General features: G+C 41.0%; 1 protein-coding gene across 7 annotated transcripts in view; it reads right to left on the bottom strand.

Moving 5' to 3' along the window:
• Nucleotides 1-21,229, bottom strand: part of LMF1 (lipase maturation factor 1) — a 742,944-nt gene that overhangs the window by 33,035 nt on the left and 688,680 nt on the right. For all 7 annotated transcript variants that reach the window (XM_072600903.1, XM_072600855.1, XM_072600875.1 and 4 more), the window contains one exon: nucleotides 21,040-21,223. In XM_072600903.1, the coding sequence (XP_072457004.1) occupies nucleotides 21,040-21,223 (184 nt within the window). The remainder of the gene's footprint in view (nucleotides 1-21,039; nucleotides 21,224-21,229) is intronic.

Here is a 21,229-nt window from a genome sequence, read left to right as displayed (position 1 = left end):
AAAGTCCAGTTGACTAAACTCTGTGACAGGACAAATCATTGAGCTTCTTGAATCTTAGGTTTTCTGTCTATAAAATAATCCTTCCTGACATTATATGTGTGTGTATGTATGTGTATATATGTATATATGTATGTGTATATGTATATAGGTATACACACATACATATATACACATGAATATACATATCTACACACATACATGTATATAGGTATACATACATACATATATATGTATGTTGGTTGGGTGGCTGGTTGTTGTCCTTTGTTTTTGAAGAGGACCAAAATGACATCACCACGATAAAGTGAAGTTTCAATATGTATGACTGAGGCTGATCAGACCAATACAAGCTCAGAATGCTCTACCACAGATTGGGCGCAGATAGTCCGTGTGAATATTTAGGATGGTTACTCCAAATCTGCACATCTTACATTTCCTTTATGCTGTCTGAATTCTGCTTTGCTCATAGAGCACGGCACCTCTCCTGATGTGGGCACGCCATGCTGAGCGGTCCTGTGCCAGTGTCTCCCATGTTGCACAATCAAATCCAAAGTTCTTGAGACAGACCTTGAGAGTGTCCTTGTATTGTCTCTTCTGACTACCATGTGATCACCTGCCTCATGTGAGTTCTCCATAAAACAGTCCTTTTGACAAGTGTACGCTTTGCATCCAAGCAACATGGCCAGCCCATCACAGTTACGTTCTCTGAAGCATAGTTTGAATGCTTGGCAGATTAGTTCCAGCAAGGACCTCAGTGTCTAGTACCTTATCCTGCCAGGTGATCTTCAGAATCTTCCTAAGACAGTTCAAATGGAAGTGATTCAGTTTCCTGGCATGGCGCTGGTAGACTGTCCATGTTTCACAGGCATACAACAATGAGGTCAGCACAACAGCTCTGTAGACCTTCAGTCTGGTAGTCAGTCTACTCTTCTCTCCCAAACTTTTCTTCAGAGCCTCCCAAACACTGAGTTAGCTCTGGCAATATGTGTGCCAACCTCATTATCAATGATACATCCCTGGAAAGTACACTACCAGGGTAAGTGAATTTATCCACAGCATTCACAACTTCTCTATTTGTTGTAATCAATCACCTTCTCATCACCAACACTGTTTTCCATTTACCTAACTGCAATAAAACTTCAAGGATGTACCTCACAGCCAACATTGGCATCTAATAGACAATGTGATTGTAAGGAGAAGAGACCGACAAGATGTGAGAGTGATGAAGGCAACGTGTGGTGCACAGTGCTGGACTGATCATAGACTTATCCTTTCCAGGCTAAATATTTGCATTCACCAAAAGTGCTACCCCCAAGTAAAATGACTATGAGAAGAATTAATGTCAAGAAATTAGAGCTCTTCTCTGAGTGTCAACAGCTTGTTGCTAACCTGGAGGGAAAGTTGAGCCAACACACAGTTGGCAACAGTGGAGCAGAAAAGGAGTAGGCAGCTTCAGAGATCTGGTGTACAGCACTGCGTTTGCTCATGTATATGTATATGTGCATGTATGTATGTATATACATGTATATGCATATACATACATATATGTACACATTCATACATGCACATATGTATCTATTAGTATATACACACATACATATATACACACATATGTATATGTATATCTATCTATCTATCTATCTATCTATCTATCTATCTATCTATCTATCTATCTATCTATCTATCTACCCATCCAGCGAGAGAGAGGCCCAGTGCTCCGTCCACTGAGCCACTTAGTTGCCTCTCTGGGGCAAGAAGTTATTCTTTTACATTTTATGTTCCCTAGGTTATCACACAGGTGACAAAGTAACTACTACTTATATTTAAATAAAATATAAGGGTACATGTTTATCTCCTGTAGGCTCACTGAAAGTGTTGTTGGTCCAGGTCAGCAGCAGACAGATAAAGGAGACGTCATCCTGGAACTTAACATGGTATCCTGGTACACAATTTTGATTTCTTCTGCTAGGCCTCTATATTTAAAAAAGCTTTTTATTCCATGTAGCTCGAGATTATGAATATTTGATGCAATTAAAAAGTTGTTCTTAAGGTTTTTTTAAAAATCAAAATTATGTCTGGATGATTGTGGACAACATTTTAGTCTCTAATAATGCTATGAGTCCAGGTCAGTGTACTGGTTGAGATTATCAAAGATATTTTGAGGTCTGCATTTGCAGTATGGAAATTTCTTGCCTGTCAGTCCTCGAAGGATAGTAAGCTTCTGTTGTATTATTCTAGCTATCAAGTCATGCCATGCTAGGTACTCTGTAAGTGCCAATTATTTGCAACCTGCAGTGATGTCCTGCACAATTGCTATATTTCCTTGCATAAATGGTATTGGTTCCTCTCTGGACTCCTGGTGGAGATTACCTGGTCCTGATTACCATCATAAATCCTCTCATAAAGAAACCCACATAACAGGAGAGAGAAAACAGGATCTGGAGGCAGAAGCTCTCAGTCTGAATCCTTACCCCAACACTTAAGTTGCTGTACCACTGAACCTCTGGCCTCAGTTTCTTCATCTGTAAAATGAGGATAATAACATACCACCTATCTCACAGGACTGTCACAAAAAGAGTACTCTGAAAATCTTAAAGCTCTAATACTGATATGGATCACGAGCTCCTTGATGGCAAGGACTGTGTTTTGCCTCTTTGTATCTCCAGCTCTCAGCACAGAGCCTGGTACATGGTAGATGCTTAATAAATGTTTACTGAGTTTTGTTATCATTTTATCAGTACGCTACATATGGAATGGAAGACAAGTTTGTAAGGAAAATAGTCTCAACTAAAGTCCCACCTCTCTCATGAGTGTCTATCTCTCATCAGCATTATTCATGGACCTTGATTATAATGTTCCTTTATAAATGGCTTCACTTCTTTCACTTCTGAGTCTCTGTCTGGTATATGTGCATGGCTTCTGTGCTGGAAGCTACCTTTTCATCAAAAGCCCTTATAGTACCTTGAAACTACAGTCATGTAGTACAGTCATGACTACTTCAGGACTCATTCCAGTGATTACCCCTTTCACAGAGAACAAGTACTTAGTTGTATGATACCTTTGGGACTTTCCCCAACAATCAGAAGGGAAGAATAGTTTTTGTATCTTTAGCCTTATATACATAAGACACTTGTACTTAGTTGGAATAAACCAGATGGGGCCTTTTTGGATGGCTATGAGAAGACCTTGTTGTCTGATGTTTCCCTTCCCCTGGGACACAGGCAGAGTAATGTAGTGTGTAAGTCTTGGGACCTGAAGTAGCACCACTGAGGTAAGAGTGCTGTTTCTGACCCTTTCCAGCTAGGTGACTATGGTTGAGTCACTGCCTCTTGAGCTTCAGGCTCATCCGTAAATGGGGAGAGTAGCTGCTTGTCTGCGCTACCTAATATGAAAAATTGTTATGACTAAAGCATTTTATAAAGCATAAGGAGCTTTAGAAATATGGGTTATCATTCCTCTTATTAAGGAAGACATGCATATTACCTAGCTCTCCAGCTCTGCTAGCACTTCTGAATAACACCCTACTTCAGAGCTTCACTCCCAATGGAAGCCAGATATAAACAGAATAAAGGAGTGTGTGTGTGTGTGTGTGTGTGTGTGTGTGTGTGTGTGTGTGTGTGTCCCACACACAGGGAGAAAAGAAAACATATTCAATCCTTAGAAAATAAAATGAAGGATATAATAATAGGTTATTTCTGGACTACTGTGATTTTAAATGCCACTGATTACTGGTAAATAATCAAATGGTTCTCACAAACCAGTCACATTCAAGAAGCAAATTCCTGAGTTATTAAAAATTGGGATCCAAAGATACCCATGACAGCCATGCCAGGCTTTGGGCCTACTGATTTTGATAAGCAGGCATCTCTCAAGGGCATAATCCTGTGAGTTTACCCCAATTCTCTCCTACGGTAGAATTTTTAGAGAAACTACTCTGTGACTAAATGTTGGGCATTTAGTGGCAGGTGATAAAATGTCAAAGTCTCCTGTCAGGAGCCAAAAAAGGAGGGCAGCCATCTTTCCCCAAATCGTGTAAGCTGACAGCAGCTTGTCAGCAGCTGGCTAAGGCAAAGCTTCAAGGGATCACCCTTCCTCTCAATCACCACTCTGACTGAAACAAAGGCCTTTTAAACATGGTCAGTGAATCTTAAACAAAAGAACATGTCTATGACTTTAAACTATTCCAGCTTAAAACTGCACCAAGATTTTTTAGATATCTTATATTAAGGAGAATCTAGTTTTCATCTTTACAGCACAACTTTCATTAAGCAGTCCTGGCACAGGCTAGCCAAGATTTCTTCCTTTGTAAAAAGAGGGGGTTGAACCCCTTTCATTTATGCTCTATGCCTTTTCTTCTAAATGTCACTATTTCCAGGCTTCAGACATCTGCATCCTAAGGTTTCGGTCAGGGCTTAAAGGACCTGCAGAGGTCCCTGAATCCAGTCCATGCTTGAGTAGGAAACTCCTGTACACTACTCCCCAAATGTCATGCAGCCTCTGTCTAAAGATTTCTAATGATGAGGAACTCATTACCTCCCCACGCAGCCTATTCCACTTTCGGATAGATCTAATAGTTAAAAAGGCTTGAAATCTGTCTCCCTAACTTCCACCAAGTCCTCCAAGTTCTGCCCTCTGGGCTTTGTAAAGTAGGACTAATCACTTTCACATGACAATCCTTCCAGCATTAGAAGACAGCTATCATATCACCTCCTCCACCTTCTCTTCTCCAGACTACATACCTACAATGCCTTCCAGTGATCATCCTGTGGCATATGCTAGTTACCTTTCTCTGGGTATGGTCCAGTCTGTCCTAAACCCTTCCTACAATATGGAACCCAGATAGGACACAGTCTTCCAAATCTGCTCTGAGTTGGGTACTGGAGGCAGCTGACAGAAGGAAACAGAGCAAGAACACTGGACATATAGCATAAATAAGACTCTGGTGCAGAGAACAGTCTGCAGCAGAAAAAGCCATTTTCTTGGGTGATTCAAGATTCATTTTTTTGAAGCAGTTCCTGACCTTCTGACCCAGGGAAAATCAGTGATCCTGCAATGAGTGGCTTCATCCAGACCTACTGTCTCTTTTATTTCAAGCTGTGTGAAGAGTTGGCTACAGCCACAATCTTTGCTGCCTGCTAGGAGAGGGATAAGCATACCTAATGCAGATTAAATGAAATTCCACTGAGGGATAAATAAAAAACCATGGCCCAAGGGAGCCTGTTATGTCACTGCAGAAGAATCTCAAAAACAACTGACAGAAAATACCACTAGGAAAAAGTCAGGGAAAAAAAGCAGAGCTTAGAATCATAGCAACTTTTGAACTCTTACTATGTTACTGAAGGATGTCTTGTGAATGTGGTTTAGGTCACTAGCTTTTTGTGCTTCTAGAGTGGCTTGCACCTACAGGCTGATATCACCAGGAAAAATGAAGTGATATTTCATGGGAAGTAAATACTTAGTCCAAAATTGGGCTCAAGGGGAGACTACTATTTATTTGGTTATACCGATCAAATATAATTTTCAGAGCTGATACCTGACTGCCACAGGTCACAGGTTTCTTATATAACAGTGTATATAATAACATTTTACTCATTCTATCTAAGCAGAATGACTGTTTTCTCCCAGTCCTGCCACTGACTAATTTATCAATTTCACACAATCTCAGAATTGCAAGGAATCCCAGAAGCCATTTAATCTAATTTTTACTCTTCTACCTTTCCAAGTGGTTACCCAGCTTCTAACTGAAGACCTTCAGCGATGGTCAACTCATAGCTTCCTAAGACAGTACATTCCCCTTTGGGACAGCTCTGATCATTAGGAAATTTTTCCTCATACTGAAACTTAGCTCTCTGTAAACTTTGGCATACTGCTCTTAATTTTGTACTCTTGAGTCAAGCAAAATAAATGTAATCCCATATAATAGCTCTTTAAATACCTTAACATATCCATCAAGTTCTCTCCAAGTCTTCTCTTCTCCAAAGGCAACATTCCCAGTTCCTTTAATGGATTCTTGTATGACACAATTTCAAGGCTCCTCACAATCAATACTGGTAATCAAGTCCATGTCATTCCTTCAGTGAGGTACTTAGAACTAAATACAGTCATACTCAAGATATGGTCTGACCAGGACAGGCTGTTGCAGCAGAAATATCAATCACCTCTCTCATTCTGGTTTCTGCATTTAGCTTTTATGATTTTGAGTATTACATCAAAGTTTTGGTTCATGAATCACACTCTAGCCAAACTTTCCCCATTCTGTACTTGTATAACTGACTTCTTAAACCAAAGTGCAGGACTATGCATTTCAGGACCATTGTTCTGGCCTTTTGGACAAGGGTCTTTTCCAGATTCTGATCCTGTCATCTAATTATAATAATAGGGTTAGGCTCACTATTATCTCTCCTCTCTCACTCTCTCTCTGCTGGCTCCTTCCCTGCTGCTACAAATATGCCCAACTCTCTTCCAACCTTAAAACGCAAACAGAAACCCAAACATCCTTCATTCATATTATAGCGGTATCTCTCCTCTCTTCTTAGTTAAACTTGTCCAGTCCCTATCATCATTCTCCCTGTTTTCAGTCCTTTGCACCCCGGTTTCTGGCACCGTCAGTCAAACAAAACGGCTTTTTCTAAAGCTCCCAATGGTTCTGTGATTGCCAAATCTAACGGCCTTTTTCTTATTGCTCATCTTTCCTCACCTTTTCCTCCTGGATAGCCTCTGCTATTGTGTGTGTGTGCATGTGGGTGTGTGTTTGCATGTGTGTGTGAGAGTGAGAGACACACAGACACATTGTTCTCCTTCTACCACTCCTTCTCCACTCCTCTTGTTCTCTTTTTGCTAAACTTTCATCCATGTCTACTAATTGTGATTGCCCCCAAGACTGTCTCGGGCCCTCTTCTCGTTTCTCTCTATATTGTCTTGTTCAGGGATCTCATCAGTTTCTATGGGTACAATTGTCATTTCTCTGCAGATGATTCCTATATCTATATATGAATAAATGATTAGGCATTTATTAAGCACTTATTATGTGCAAAACATTTTTTTTAGACCTGGAAATATAAACAGAAAATTGAGAGTCCATGTACTCGAGAAACTCACATTCTAATGGGGAAGGCCACAAATATAGAGGGTTTCAGCTCCAGGTAAGATGTAAAGCTCTCCAAGTCTTTAGGGTGCAGTGGTAAAGTAGATGATAATGATGCCTTTTCTGTAATGTCATTTTCACTAATAAAAATCCTATCAGCTACTGACGTTGAACCATTTGTTGATGCTAAGGACTTTGGTAGTGAGAACTTTCTTTCCTGGGTCTTCTGCAGTGGTGATTATAACACCAGCACAGGCAATATCCAGGCTGCATTTTCCCAGGGGTTGCTTTCCCCAGTGATGCTTGGGTTTGGGGCAGGGGTTGGCAATGGAAGCACTTAGATTCCCAAAGCTCTTGGGAAAGCAAGGTGGTGGTTAAGGTAATGGTGGTGGTTTCCCTTGCCTTGCATGTACTGTTTCCTGTCTCTCTCTCAGGGTGCTTTGCTGCTTTAGCCAGGCTAAACTGGCTCATTTTTCCATAGGTGGCAGTTGGTCAGCATTCACTGGGGTAGCTGGCTTTTTCTTCATAGGAATTGCTTTCCCAGGTAGTGGCTGTGGGGCATGGGCTAGATGCAGACTAGTAGGAAGAAATCTAGCCTTGGTCTCTCTTCTGAGCTCCAGTTTTATATCACCAAGTGCCTATTGGGTATTTTAATTTCATGAAAGATGATGTCTAGGCTCTTTTTTTGATCATGGCTTTCAGGTAGGCCCATAATTTTTAAATTGTCTCTCCTGGATCTATTTTCCAGGTCAGTTGTTTTTCCAATGAGATATTTCACATTATCTTCCATTTTTTCATTCTTTTGGTTTTGTTTTGTGATTTCTTGGTTTCTCATAAAGTCATTAGCCTCCATCTGTTCCATTCTAGTTTTGAAAGAACTATTTTCTTCAGTGAGCTTTTGAATCTCCTTTTCCATTTGGCTAATTCTGCTTTTGAAAGCATTCTTCTCCTCATTGGCTTTTTGAACCTCTTTTGCCAATTGAGTTAGCCTATTTTTCAAGGTGTTATTTTCTTCAGCATTTTTTTGGGTCTCCTTTAGCAGGGTGTTTACTTGTTTTTCATGCTTTTCTTGCATCTTTCTCAATTCTCTTCCCAGTTTTTCCTTCACCTCTCTAACTTGATTTTCAAAATCCTTTTTGAGCTCTTCCATGGCCTGAGCCCATTGAGTGGGCTAGGATACAGAAGCCTTGACTTCTGTGTTTTTCCCTGATGGTAAGCATTGTTCTTCCTCATCAGAAAGGAAGGGAGGAAATGCCTGTTCACCAAGAAAGTAACCTTCTATAGTCTTATTTTTTTTCCCTTTTCTAGGCATTTTCCCAGCCAGTGACTTGACTTCTGAGTGTCCTCTCCACCCCCACCTCGCCTCCAGATCCGCCCAGCCAGCACTTGGGGTCTGAGATTCAAATGCTGCTCCCCAGCCTCAGGGCTTTGGGCAGGGGCAGGGCTGCTATTCAGTGTGAGATTAAGTTCAGGTGCTCAAGTCAGGGCAGGGCCGCCTCACGGGCTCCGTTCCCTCAGGGAGTTTATGCAGAGACCTTCAACAATGGATCTGGGCTCCTGCCTGCTTCGGAGCCCTGGTCTGCTCCCACCTCCACTGCTGCCTCCCGAGGGGGCCTGAGTTATGGGGGCACCCCACTCCCCTCTCGACCCACCAAAGAGACCCTCTCACTGACCCTTGTCACCTGTGGGTGGAGGGACCCGTGCGGCTGCTGGAGATTCCATCCCTGAAGCCTGGTCAGATCCGCTCCTTTCAGAGCTGCGCCGCCGAGGCAGGGTTGGGCTCTACTCCGGGTCTGGGGCTCGAGGGACCTTTTGCGAGAGGTTTTCAGGCTCTCTGGAGCAGAAATCTCGTCCGCTCCATTCTGTGGCTTCTGCTGCTCCAGAATTCACCGGTGGTTCTTTTTGTTACAGGTATTTTATGGGCAGTGGGTTCGAAGGTAGCATATGTGCGTCTTTCTATTGCGCCATCTTGGCTCCGTCCCCTATTGGGTATTTTAAGAGAGATGTCCTTAAGGCATCTCAGATTCAGCATGCTTCAAACAGAATCCTTAACTTTGCTCTCTCTCCCAAGCCTTCTCACTCATGAGCTTCCCTGCTACTGTGGAGTGTATCAACGTCCTCTTAGTTACCCAGATTTTGCAGCTGCGCCATTCTTGGCACCTCACTCTTACCCCCTAGAGATCCAATCAGTTACCAAATCTTGTCACTTCTATTGTCACAATATCTCTTGTACGTGTCCCTTCCTACTTACAACCACCACCCTAGTTCTGGGCCTCATTATCTCTGGTCTGGAGGATCCCAATGACCTCCTAATGGGTGTCTTGGCTTCAAGTCTCCCTCTAGTTCTATCTATCCTCCACAGAGATGCCAAAGTGATCTTCCTAAAGAGTAGATCTGGCCACATCTCTCCATGTTTCACAAATTCCAGTGATTTCCTACTACACACAGGATCAAATATAAAGTCCTTTGCTTGGCAATTAAAGCTTTTCACAACCCAATCCCATCCTACCTATCCCCAGTCTACTTATATTTTACTCCCTTATATTGAGCCTTATCAGTCCATCTGATGTTCCTTGCACCTTCTATCCTCCATCTCTGGGCCTTTGCACCAGCTGTCCCCCATTCCCAGAGTGTTCTCCCATCTCACCCTGACCTCCTACAACCCATGGCTTCTTTCAAAAGTTAGCTTGGATGTTGCTTTCTGCAGGAGGCTTTTCCTTGATCTTCCCCCTTCTTCGACACCCCCACCCCATTACTGCTAGAGCTCTCCCTGCTGAGCTTACTTCTCATTTACTCGGTATATATCTTATGTTTAACTCTGTTTTTCTTTGCTGTCTTCCAGATTAGAACGTGAGCCCTTTGAGGGCAGGGGCTGTTTTGGCCTTTCTTTATATTACCAGCACTCAGTGCATTGCCTGGCACGTAGTAATTGCTTAAAAGATTTAACTGCTGATTCACTGACTGATCCACAACTAAACAACTTTGATATTTCATTCATTATGTTAATACAAAATGACATGCCTTTTATTTGGATTCACTCAATGACAGGCAGATACACACTTATTAGGAAGGAAGCCATGGGCTTACATTCTGCTTCTGACCCAAACTGGCTTGTCCAAGTAACTCAACATCTCAGTAATTCAGGCAACTTTCTAGGACTATAAATCGCTGATCTGTATTGGTAAAAGGAGTTTTCTTACTGCGAGTTCTTTATACCAGTAAAACCACAGTTCTAGATACTCCCTTTTCCCCATTCTACTGTACCAGGTTTGGGGGAGATGAAAATAATTAAAAACATGGTCCCTTATTTCTTAAAGCTTTTATGTTTTTCCCTTCTCTAGAGTAAACACCCACAGTTTCTTTGATTGAGCTTCCTATGACACTTGTGATGTAGCAAAAATAACAACAAAAAACAAACCCTAAAGCTTAGGCTAAATTAATAGAAGTATCTGGCAAAATAAGACAGATGAGAGTCATACTGCACTCTATCCTGATCAGACTACATCTGGAGTATTGTGTTCATGGTTATAAACTCTCTTCCTATCCTGGACATCCTTTTGTGATTATGCTCCACTTTGGAAAGATCTTTCTTAAAAGGAATATTTTCGATATTATCATATCCACTATTGGATAAACTATTACAGATTTGGTCTGATCTGGGCAGAGTATAATGGCACTACCCTGGACTTAGAATTCTACTGATGTAATTCTATAGAGTAAATATTTATTAACCACCTCCTGCAAATGCTAAGCAACCTAAAATCACAAGATTATAAAAGAGAACTTCACATGTACATTTCAGCTACTTTGGTTGTCCTGAGAAAATATGGCCTGGGGTATCAAAAACAGGTAAAGGATGAATAGGCCTTCAAAAAGATAATGTAAGACATACAGTGATGGGAACTCAAAAGCAGTAATCACACTCAACATTGCTTCATAGTGCCCTCTGTCATAGATGACATCTCTTTCCACTTTTAGCTAAAATGATATTTTCATCAGCAAGGGGGAACCCTCATGAGAGTCTTTCTCTGTGTTAGACTAGTAGGTTGATAACACCAAGTTCACTAGTTGGGGTAGCCAGAGAATGGTTGTTTCCCTTACCTTATCATTCTGTTGCGCCATTAGGATAGGCAGCTAAAAGATAAATGCTAGAGAGAGAGAGAGCTCTTAAAAGTTCTGTTGTTAAATCCCTATACATACATACATACACACACACACATATGTCACCTTTGCATGATCCACATGTTGAGGTGACACCAACCCACCTATATTTTGGGCCTTTTACAGAGGTCTCAGTTATAGAGGAACTGGAACTCATCTTGCCCCACAATTACAGGGTTCCTGTCAAAGGATAACTTTTGTGGTAAAAAGGAACAAAAAATAAAGTACATGTGGAAATTTGTTTTGCATGACTTCAACTTTGTAACAAGTTCTGTATTTCTTGCTTTCTCAGTGGCAGAAGGGATAGGGAGAAGGGCAGAATTTGAAACTGAAAATATAATAAAGTTGAACAAATTTCTTTTTAAAAGAGTAGGTACAGAGAAGTATTTAGAATACACTTTTGACTGGAGTATACATCCTCATCCAAATCTGGATGGAGATAGTTGAGGCAAGCTATAAGACATTGCCCATTAGTAAGGGTTATAGGACTGCCTGTCTAGTGATTAAATTAATGGAACAAATACCTACCAAATTTGAACTGAATCAACACTTACTTATAATGTGCAAGGCAATGTAAAAAGATAAAAAGAGACAAAGATAAGAAACTAAACACATGCAAAATCAATGTGAAAAACTGTAAAAAAATTCCAGAAATAAAAATGTGATACAAGGTAAAGTTCCAGAAGAAAGTCTGGGGTGGGATCCTTAGACAAATATGCCTTATTGAACACGATACATTGGTCATATTATAGTATGTGTTATATTATATATTAGTATTATATATTATCCTAGTAGCCTTTGGGGGGAATTCCTTTCATATTACTACCTCATTTATTTTTAGTCAACGAAAAAACTCCCAAGCCTTTTCCACATGAACTGCTGTCTCATCTTATCTTCCTCCTGCTGTACCTATACAGTTCATTTTTTGAATCAAAATACAGAACTTTGCATCAGTACGATCCTTATTTACATTTGTATTAGATTTGGCTCACTGTTCTAGCCTGATGAGATTTCTCTGGATCCTATTTCTGTCATCCCTAACATGTTAGCCATTTCTATCAACTTTGCCATTGTAAGTATAGAATCAATATCTTCAGTCAAGTCACTGGTAAAACTGCTAGAAGGGCCAAGGACAGAGCCCTGGGCTACTCCCTTAAAAAGTTGATGTTAGGGGAGGAGCCAAGATGGCGGAGTAGAAAGATACACATATGCTAGCTCCGAACCCACAGGCCATGAAATACCTGTAAAGAAGAACTCCCAACAAAATCTGGAGCAGCAGAAGCCACAGAACAATGGAGCAGAGGAGATTTCTATTCCAGAGAGACCTGAAAAACTGACATGAAAGGTCCGTCACGCACGGGACCCAGAACAGAGCCCAGCCCTGCCTTGGCTGCACAGCACTGAGAGGAGCAGATCTGAGCAGGCTTCAGGGACAGAATCTCCAGTGGCCACACAGGTCCCTCCACCCACAGATGCCAAAGGTCGATGAGAAGGTCTTTTTAGCTCGCCGAGAGGGGAGCAGGGTGTCCCCATAACTCAGGCCCCCTCTGGAGACAGAAGCAGAGGCAGCAGTGGACAGGGTCTCCCAAAGCAGGCAGGAGCTCAGATCCATCGTTGAAGGTCCCTGCATAAACCCCTGAGGGAACTGGGCCCTGTGTGGCGGCCCTGCCCCAACCTGAGCACCTGAACTTAATCTCACACTGAATAGCAGCCCTGCCCCCGCTGAAAGCCCTGAGGCTGGGAAGCAGCATTTGAATCTCAGACCCCAAGCGCTGGCTGGGTGGATCTGAAGGCGAGGTGGGTGTAGAGAGGACACTCAGAAGTCAAGTAACTGGCTGGGAAAATGCCCAGAAAAGGGCGGGGGGGAAATAAGACCTCAGAAGGTTACTTTCTTGGTGAACAGATATCTCCTCCTTTCCTTTCTGATGAGGAAAAACAATGCTTACACATCAAGGAAAGACACAGAAATCAAGGCTTCTGTATCCCAAACACCCAAAATAAATATCCAGTGGGCTCAGGCCATGGAAGAGCTCAAAAAGGATTTTGAAAATCAAGTAAGAGAGGTGGAGGAAAAACTGGGAAGAGAAATGAGAAAGATGCAAGAAAAGCATGAAAAGCAGGTCAACACCTTGCTAAAGGAGACCCAAAAAAATGCTGAAGAAAATAACACCTTGAAAAATAGGCTAACTCAATTGGCAAAGGAGGTTCAAAAAGCCAATGAGGAAAAGAATGCTTTCAAAAGCAGAATTAGCCAAATGGAAAAGGAGGTTCAAAAGCTCACTGAAGAAAATAGTTCTTTCAAAATTAGAATGGAATAGATGGAGGCTAATGACTTTATGAGAAACCAAGAAATCACAAAACAAAACCAAAAGAATGAAAAAATGGAAGATAATGTGAAATATCTCATTGGAAAAACAACTGACCTGGAAAATAGATCCAGGAGAGACAATTTAAAAATTATGGGCCTACCTGAAAGCCATGATCAAAAAAAGAGCCTAGACATCATCTTTCATGAAATTATCAAGGAAAACTGCCCTGAGATTCTAGAACCAGAGGGCAAAATAAGTATTCAAGGAATCCACAGATCACCTCCTGAAAGAGATCCAAAAAAGAGAAACCCTTAGGAACATTGTGGCCAAATTCCAGAGTTCCCTGGTCAAGGAGAAAATACTGTAAGCAGCTAGAAAGAAACAATTCAAGTATTGTGGAAATACAATCAGGATAACACAAGATCTAGCAGCTTCTACATTAAGGGACTGAAGGGTGTGGAATATGATATTCCAGAAGTCAAAGAAACTAGGACTAAAACCAAGAATCACCTACCCAGCAAAACTGAGTATAATACTTCAGGGGAAAAAATGGTCTTTCAATGAAATTGGGGACTTTCAAGCATTCTTGATGAAAAGACCAGAGTTGAAAAGAAAATATGACTTTCAAACACAAGAATGAAGAGAAGCATGAAAAGGTGAACAGCAAAGAGAAGTCATAAGGGACTTACTAAAGTTGAACTGTTTACATTCCTACATGGAAAGACAATATTTGTAACTCTTGAAACTTTTCAGTATCTGGGTAGTGGGTGGGATTACACACACACACACACACACACACACACACACACATACATATACACACAGAGCACAGAGTGAATTGAATAGGATGGGATCATATCTTTAAAAAATGAAATTAAGCAGTGAGAGAGAAATATATTGGGAGGAGAAAGTGAGAAATGGAATGGGGCAAATTATCTCTCATAAAAGAGGCAAGCAAAAAACTTTTTAGTGGAGGGATAAAGAGGGGAGGTGAGAGAAAAACATGAAGTTTACTCTCATCACATTCCACTAAAGGAAGGAATAAAATGCACACTCATTTTGGTATGAAAACCTATCTTACAATACAGGAAAGTGGGGGAGAAGGGGATAAGCATGGTGGGGGGGAAGATGGAAGGGATGGCCGTGGGAGGAGGGAGCAATTTGAAGTCAACACTCTTGGGGAGGGACAGGATCAAAAGAGAGTATAGAAGCAATGGGGGGCAGGATAGGATGGAGGGAAATATAGTTAGTCTTACACAACATGACTATTATGGAAGTCATTTGCAAAACTACACATATATGGCCTATACTGAATTGCTTGCCTTCCCAAAGGGAATGGGTGGGGAGGGAGGGATGAAGAGAAGTTGGAAGTCAATGTTTTAGGAACAACTACCGAGTTCTGTTCTTGCTACTAGGAAATAAGAAATACAGGTACAGAGGTATAGAAAGTTATCTGGCCCTACAGGACAAAAGAGAAGAAGGGGACAAGGGAAGGGATGGATGATAGAAGAGAGGGCAGATTGGTGATGGGGGCAATTAGAATGCTCGGTGTTTTGGGGTGGGGGGAGGGGACAAATGGGGAGAAAATTTGGAAACCAAAATTTTGTGAAAATGAATGTTAAACGTTAAATAAATAAATTTTTAAAAAAAGTTGATGTTATAGGCAGGGGTGGAACCAAGGTAGTGGAGTAGAAAGACTGACCTGCTGTAGCTTTCCTCCCATAGGCCACAAAATAAATGTAAAAAATGACTCTAAGCGAATTCTAAAGCAGCAGAAGCCACAAAATGACAGACTGAAAGAGATTTCTAGCCCCAGGAAGCCTGGAAGGCCTACAGGAAAGGTCTATCATACTAGTCTTGGAGGGGAGCACAACCCATTGAGCATAGCCTAGCCATGGCTAACGGTACTGCAGGACAGGACCACAGCAGACTTCAGGGCACAGAATCCTGGGCAGCAGCTGCAGTTCCCAGATTTCTCAACCCACAAACGCCAAAGACAGCTTCAAAGGTCAGTGAAAAAGCTGTTTCATCTGGGTGAGAAGGGAGCAGGGTCTTGTCCTAGCCCCAGCCCCAGCCCCTGGTGGGAAAGTGTCCAATTTTTGGAGTTGTTGGCCTAAAGATCCGGGGGGGATCGAGCAGCTGATCTGGATCTCAGACCTGAGTGGCAGCCCTGGGGTGAGGAGGAGCACTGGCTGGTAGAGCCGGAGGAGGCTATGGACAGGGAATTCTACTTGCAGATCCTGGGCAGAAAAGCTTGTGGTTGTTTCCAGACCAGAGCGCAGGCCAGGAGAGGAGTAAACTCCTCTTCCTTGATTGTGCTACCTTGGAGTAACTGAAAAGTTATAGGTCCCCAAAGTATGCCCTCCACTTGATCAAGGACTCAAAAGTCAAGTAGCTGGCTGGAGAAATGCCCAAAAAAGGGGAAAAATAAGACTATAGAAGGTTACTTTCTTAGTGAACAGGTATTTTCTTCTATCCTTTCAGATAAGGAAGAACAATGCATACCATGAGAGGAAGACATAAAAGTCAAGGCTTCTGCATCCAAAACCTGAAAAAAAAATATATGCAATGGTCTCAGGCCATGGAAGAACTCAAAAAGAATTTTGAAAATCAAGTAATAGAGGTGGAGGAAAAATTGGTAAAAGAGATGATGAAGAAAGAGATGCAAGAAAATCATGAAAAGCAAGTCAACAGCTTGCTAAAGGAGACCCAAAAAATGCTAAAGAAAATAACACCTTTAAAAATAGACTTACACAAATGGCAAAAGGGGTACAAAAAGTCAATGAGGACAAAAATGCCTTAAAAAGCAGAATTGGCCAAATGGAAACAGAGGATCAAAAGTTCACTGAAGAAAATAGTTCTTTAAAAATTAGAATGGAGTAGATGGAAGCTAATGACTTTATAAGAAACCAAGAAATTACAAAACAAAACCAGAAAAATGAAAAAATAGAAGACAATGTGAAATATTTCATTAGAAAAACAACTGACCTGGAAAATAGGTCCAGGAGAGACAATTTAAAAATTATGGGGCCACCTGAAAGCCATAATCAAAAAAAGAGCCTAGATATCATCTTTCATGAAATTACCAAGGAAAACTGCCCTGACATTCTAGAACCAGAGGGTAAAATATATACTAAAAGAATCCATCAATCATTTCTTGAATGAGATCCCAAAAGGAAAACTCCTAGGAATACTGTAGCCAAATTCCAGAGTTCCCAGGTCAAGAAGAAAATATTGCAAGCAACCAGAAAGAAACAATTCAAGTATTGTGGAAATACAATCATGATAACACAAGATCTAGCAGTTTCTACATTAAGGGATCAAAGAGCTTAGAACATGATATTCCAGAAGTCAAAGGAACTAGGACTAAAACCAAGAATCACCTACCCAGCAAAACTGAGTATAATACTTCAGGGGAAAAAAGGTCATTCAACGAAATAGAGGACTTTTAAGCATTCTTGATGAAAAGACCAGAGCTGAATAGAAAATTTGACTTTCAAACACAAAAATAAAGAGAAGCATGAAAATGTAAACAGGAAAGAGAAATCACAAGGGACTTACTAAAGTTGAAGTGTTTACATTCCTACATGGAAAGATAATATTTGTAACTCTTGAGACTTTTCTCAGTATTTGGATAGTTGGAGGGATTATATACATAGGGTGAGTTGAATAGGAAGGGATGGTAGCTAAAAAAATTAAAGGATGAGAGAGGAATATATTTGGAGGAGAAAGGGAGAAATGGAATAGGGCAAGTTATTCCTCATAAAAGACACAAGAAAAAGCTTTTTCTATAGAGGGGAAAAGGGAGGAGGCGAGAGGGAAAAAGTGAAACTTACTCTCATCACGTTTGGCTTAAGGATGGAATAACATGTACACTCAATTTGGTGTACTTATACTACAGGAAAGTAGGGGAGAAGGGGATAAGTGAGGTGTGTGTGGGTGGATGACAGAAGGGAGAGCAAATGGGAGGAGGGGGTAATTAGAAGTAACCACTTTTGGGGAGGGACAAAGTCAAAAGAGAGAACAGAATAAATGGGGAGGCAGGATAGAATGGAAGGAAATATAGTTAGTCTTTCACAACATGACTATTATGGAAATCTTTTGCATGACTACACATGTATGGCCTGAATTGAATTGAATCTCAGTGGGGATAGGGGGGATAGGAGGGAGGAAGGGAGAGAAGTTGGAACTCAAAGTTTAAGAACGAATGTTGAGAATTGTTTTTCCATGCAACTGGGAAATAAGAAATACAGATAATGGGGTATAGAAATCTATCTTACCCTACAGGAAAAGAGAAACGATGGGGATAAGTGAGGGGAAGCATGTGATAGAAGGGAGGGCAGACTGGGGGAAGGAGCAATCAAAATGCATGGTGTCTTGGGGTTGGGGAAGGGAGAGATGGGGAGAAAACGTGGAACTCAAAATCTTGGTTGACAACTAAAAATAAATAAGTAAATTAAAGTTTCAAAAAAAAAGTTTATGTCAATCCATTCACCTCTTCTTTGGATACGAAGATTCATATTTCCAAATTCATTGTGGAAAGAACTTTTCATGCTTTAGTAAAAATATTTATTTGAAAATTTATTCTTTTCATTTTCTGTGATGTGTTGTTACAACCTCAGTGGCCAGGACATTGTCTTGGAATGGCTTATACAATCAGGGCACTAACTTTAAATGTCAAATTTGGCTCAGTCAAGTGACACCCTTGGAGGACTTAGTCACTAACTCCATATGCACAGGGATATAACATGTCATCTAAAAAAAGTCCCCTGAATCACACTGTTAAGACAGATGGTCCACAATGTGAGCAGAAATGTCCTCATCCATCTGTTGATTCTGTCTATGATTTAAAATTCTGAATGTCAGAGAATGATCATAGTTTACATTTCTATCAGACTTTAAGATTGACAAAGAGCTTCCACACACATCATCTATTCTAATTGTCACACTCACCATGATGGGTAGAGAGTGCAAATATCATTATTTTTACATTATTGGTGAAGAAACTGATAGTTTCGGAGATTAAGTGATTTGCCCAAGGTTACAGTAACAGAGGTAGAAATCAAACCTGGACCTTCTGACTCCTACTCTAAGATATTTTCTCTTATAACACGCTGAGGTGAGACACTCATTCAGCAAACATTTAATAAGTGTGAGAACTATGCTTTCAGCGTCCCACATGTTTATGACGTCTTTAGATGAGGCAGGGTTAGTGAGGGATCTTATCACAGCACTTGTCTGGGCTTCACTGGCAAAGTATACTAATATTCAAGTTCCTATATTAAGTTTACTTCAAGACAGAAAAGCTTTTCTGCAGGCAAATTCCATGAAACCAAACTAGACTCTATGTCTCCCAAAGCAAGTTCACATACAGAATATGCTCAGGTTTCATAGTGTGAGTCATATGCAATTGCATTCTTGAATCTGTAGTTATCCTTACTACAGTGGGGCAAAAAGCATTAAACTAAATCAGAAGATGTGGGTTCAAAGCCTGACTCTGGCATTTACTAACAGTGTAACCATGGGCAAGTCATTTAACAACTCTGCTCCTTCCTATTTCCTCCCACCCAGGCTCCAAGTTCAGTGGCCATTCATCAGCCCCATCCCACTGTTGACTGCAAGGAAGCTTGGTAGATTCATCCCTCTCTAGGCTCTTGGTAGGGTCCCCACCCCACCCCCACTGTCCTGGGGTAACTCAGAACTGCTAAGCCCAAGTGATCCACAAGCCCCAGCCTGCCCAATAACAAAGGTTATCAGCATGTGCTACCATGCCATTCCCAGTCACTTAACTGCTCTGAACTTGGCTTTCAAATCTGTGAAATGGAGAATAATCATTCTTATACTAACTACCTCTTAGGATTTTTATGAGGAAAGCCTTTGTAAATTTTAAAATGTTCTACGAATGTGAGCTATTGCTCTTAGTACTGTTACTTAATTAAAAACCTGCTCATATGGCCAGAAAAAGTGGTATATTGGGTAAAAGTAAAAATAGGTAAACAATGCACAGATATTAACATGACAGCCCTTTATTACTAAAAAATAAGCTACCTCAGATTAATTAAGTTAATTCTATTACAATATAAAAGTACAGGAATTAAAAAGGAATAAAAACAGTGACATTGCAACACAGAATTCCCTGAGAACATATAACAGAAAATATGGAAGGACTAATCCAACCTAAATCTATTCCCAGCTTGTAAAATTGGACCACCTGGACATGATTTTCCATGACAAATTTTCAAACCATAATTGACCCTCTCGTATATTCATACAGGAGGTATGAAGTGTGTATTAATGTACTTCAACAAGGGGATAAAGTAGACATGCCAGAATTTGGAGAAAATGTATTCCACCACATATTCTACTATAATAGAAATGTTAGCTATTATTATTATTATATTATTATCTTTGCAATGGAAAATCAAAGAATCACAGGGTTTCAAAGCCCTTAGAGATCAACTTGACCAAGCTTATGTTACTAATGAGGAAAGAGAAGTCAGAAGAAACTATTTCCTTCCTAAGGTCACACAAGTAATATGTAGCAAATAGGGCTCTCTGATTCAAAATTCACTTCTACCATGTCATGCTGCCTCCCAAATTTAAGGTGAGGGCAGGTCTGGATAAAAGGAGAGAATCTGGATTAAGGACCTAGTGCTTCCTACCTATACTTCTCTCGATCCTCCCCTGGCCACTTCTTGTCATCCACCTTGCCTGACCTTGCATGTTCCCAACCACTGAATCACCAGAAGTCTCGTGCTAGGAATGGTGATGGTGGTGTCTTAATCGTATTTGGGACCATTACCCTCAAGTATGTCACATGGTCCATGACATATCCACTCAGCCACTTTCTTGGAAGGGCTAAGCATTTCTTATGTACTTATTATGTACCAGGCACTGAGCTAAGTATTTTTCAAACAAATATTATCTCATTTGATTCCCAAAACAAGCCTGGGAGGTAGGTGCTTTTATTATTTCCATTTTATAACGGACGAAATCAAGGCAGAAAGAGGTTACAAACGTTGAAAGTTGGATATGAATCCAGATCTTCCTGATTCCAGGGCCCAGTGTTCTATCCCTTGCACCACCAGCCTTGTGGTCATGCACTTTTCCGAACTTCTTTTGGCACACCCCCACCCTCCTCCTTATCCCTTTTCTAGTTTTGGAACTATAACCAAACAGATATCGTCATTAATTACTACTGGAAAGGGCATATCAATCAACTCGCTTATGGCTCTGTTACCATCCCTGTGGCAAATCAAAACATCCCTCCCTGGTTTGCCACTTCTGGACAAGTTTTGTTTTCCCCAGTAGAATATAAGCTCCTTGAGGGCAGAGACTATCTTGTTTTTGTATTTGTATCCTAAGAAGTTGCCACATAGTAGGTTATTAAGCACCTTTCATCCCTTTGTTCTGGGGAGAAAAAAGGGCCCATTACATGTCACTGAATTTGTCTTCAGGATAACCTCAATTTTTCCTGAGATGCCTTACCTGGAAAGCAGCAAACCACATGAGCCAGTCCAGCCGATAGTGATATGGAGAGATCAGGCACGGTCTCCTCTTCAGGTTCCCAGGCTTACATTTGAATTCATATTCTTCCCATATTGCAGTGGAGTCATTGGCTTCCAGACTGGAAGTGCCCTGAATAATGACCTCAGTCCTCTCTTTGGTGATGCTGTGG

The sequence above is a fragment of the Notamacropus eugenii genome, chromosome 1 (assembly GCF_028372415.1).
Source record: "Notamacropus eugenii isolate mMacEug1 chromosome 1, mMacEug1.pri_v2, whole genome shotgun sequence".
NCBI classification, from domain to species: domain Eukaryota; kingdom Metazoa; phylum Chordata; class Mammalia; order Diprotodontia; family Macropodidae; genus Notamacropus; species Notamacropus eugenii.
This window is presented reverse-complemented; position numbering and strand designations above follow the sequence as displayed.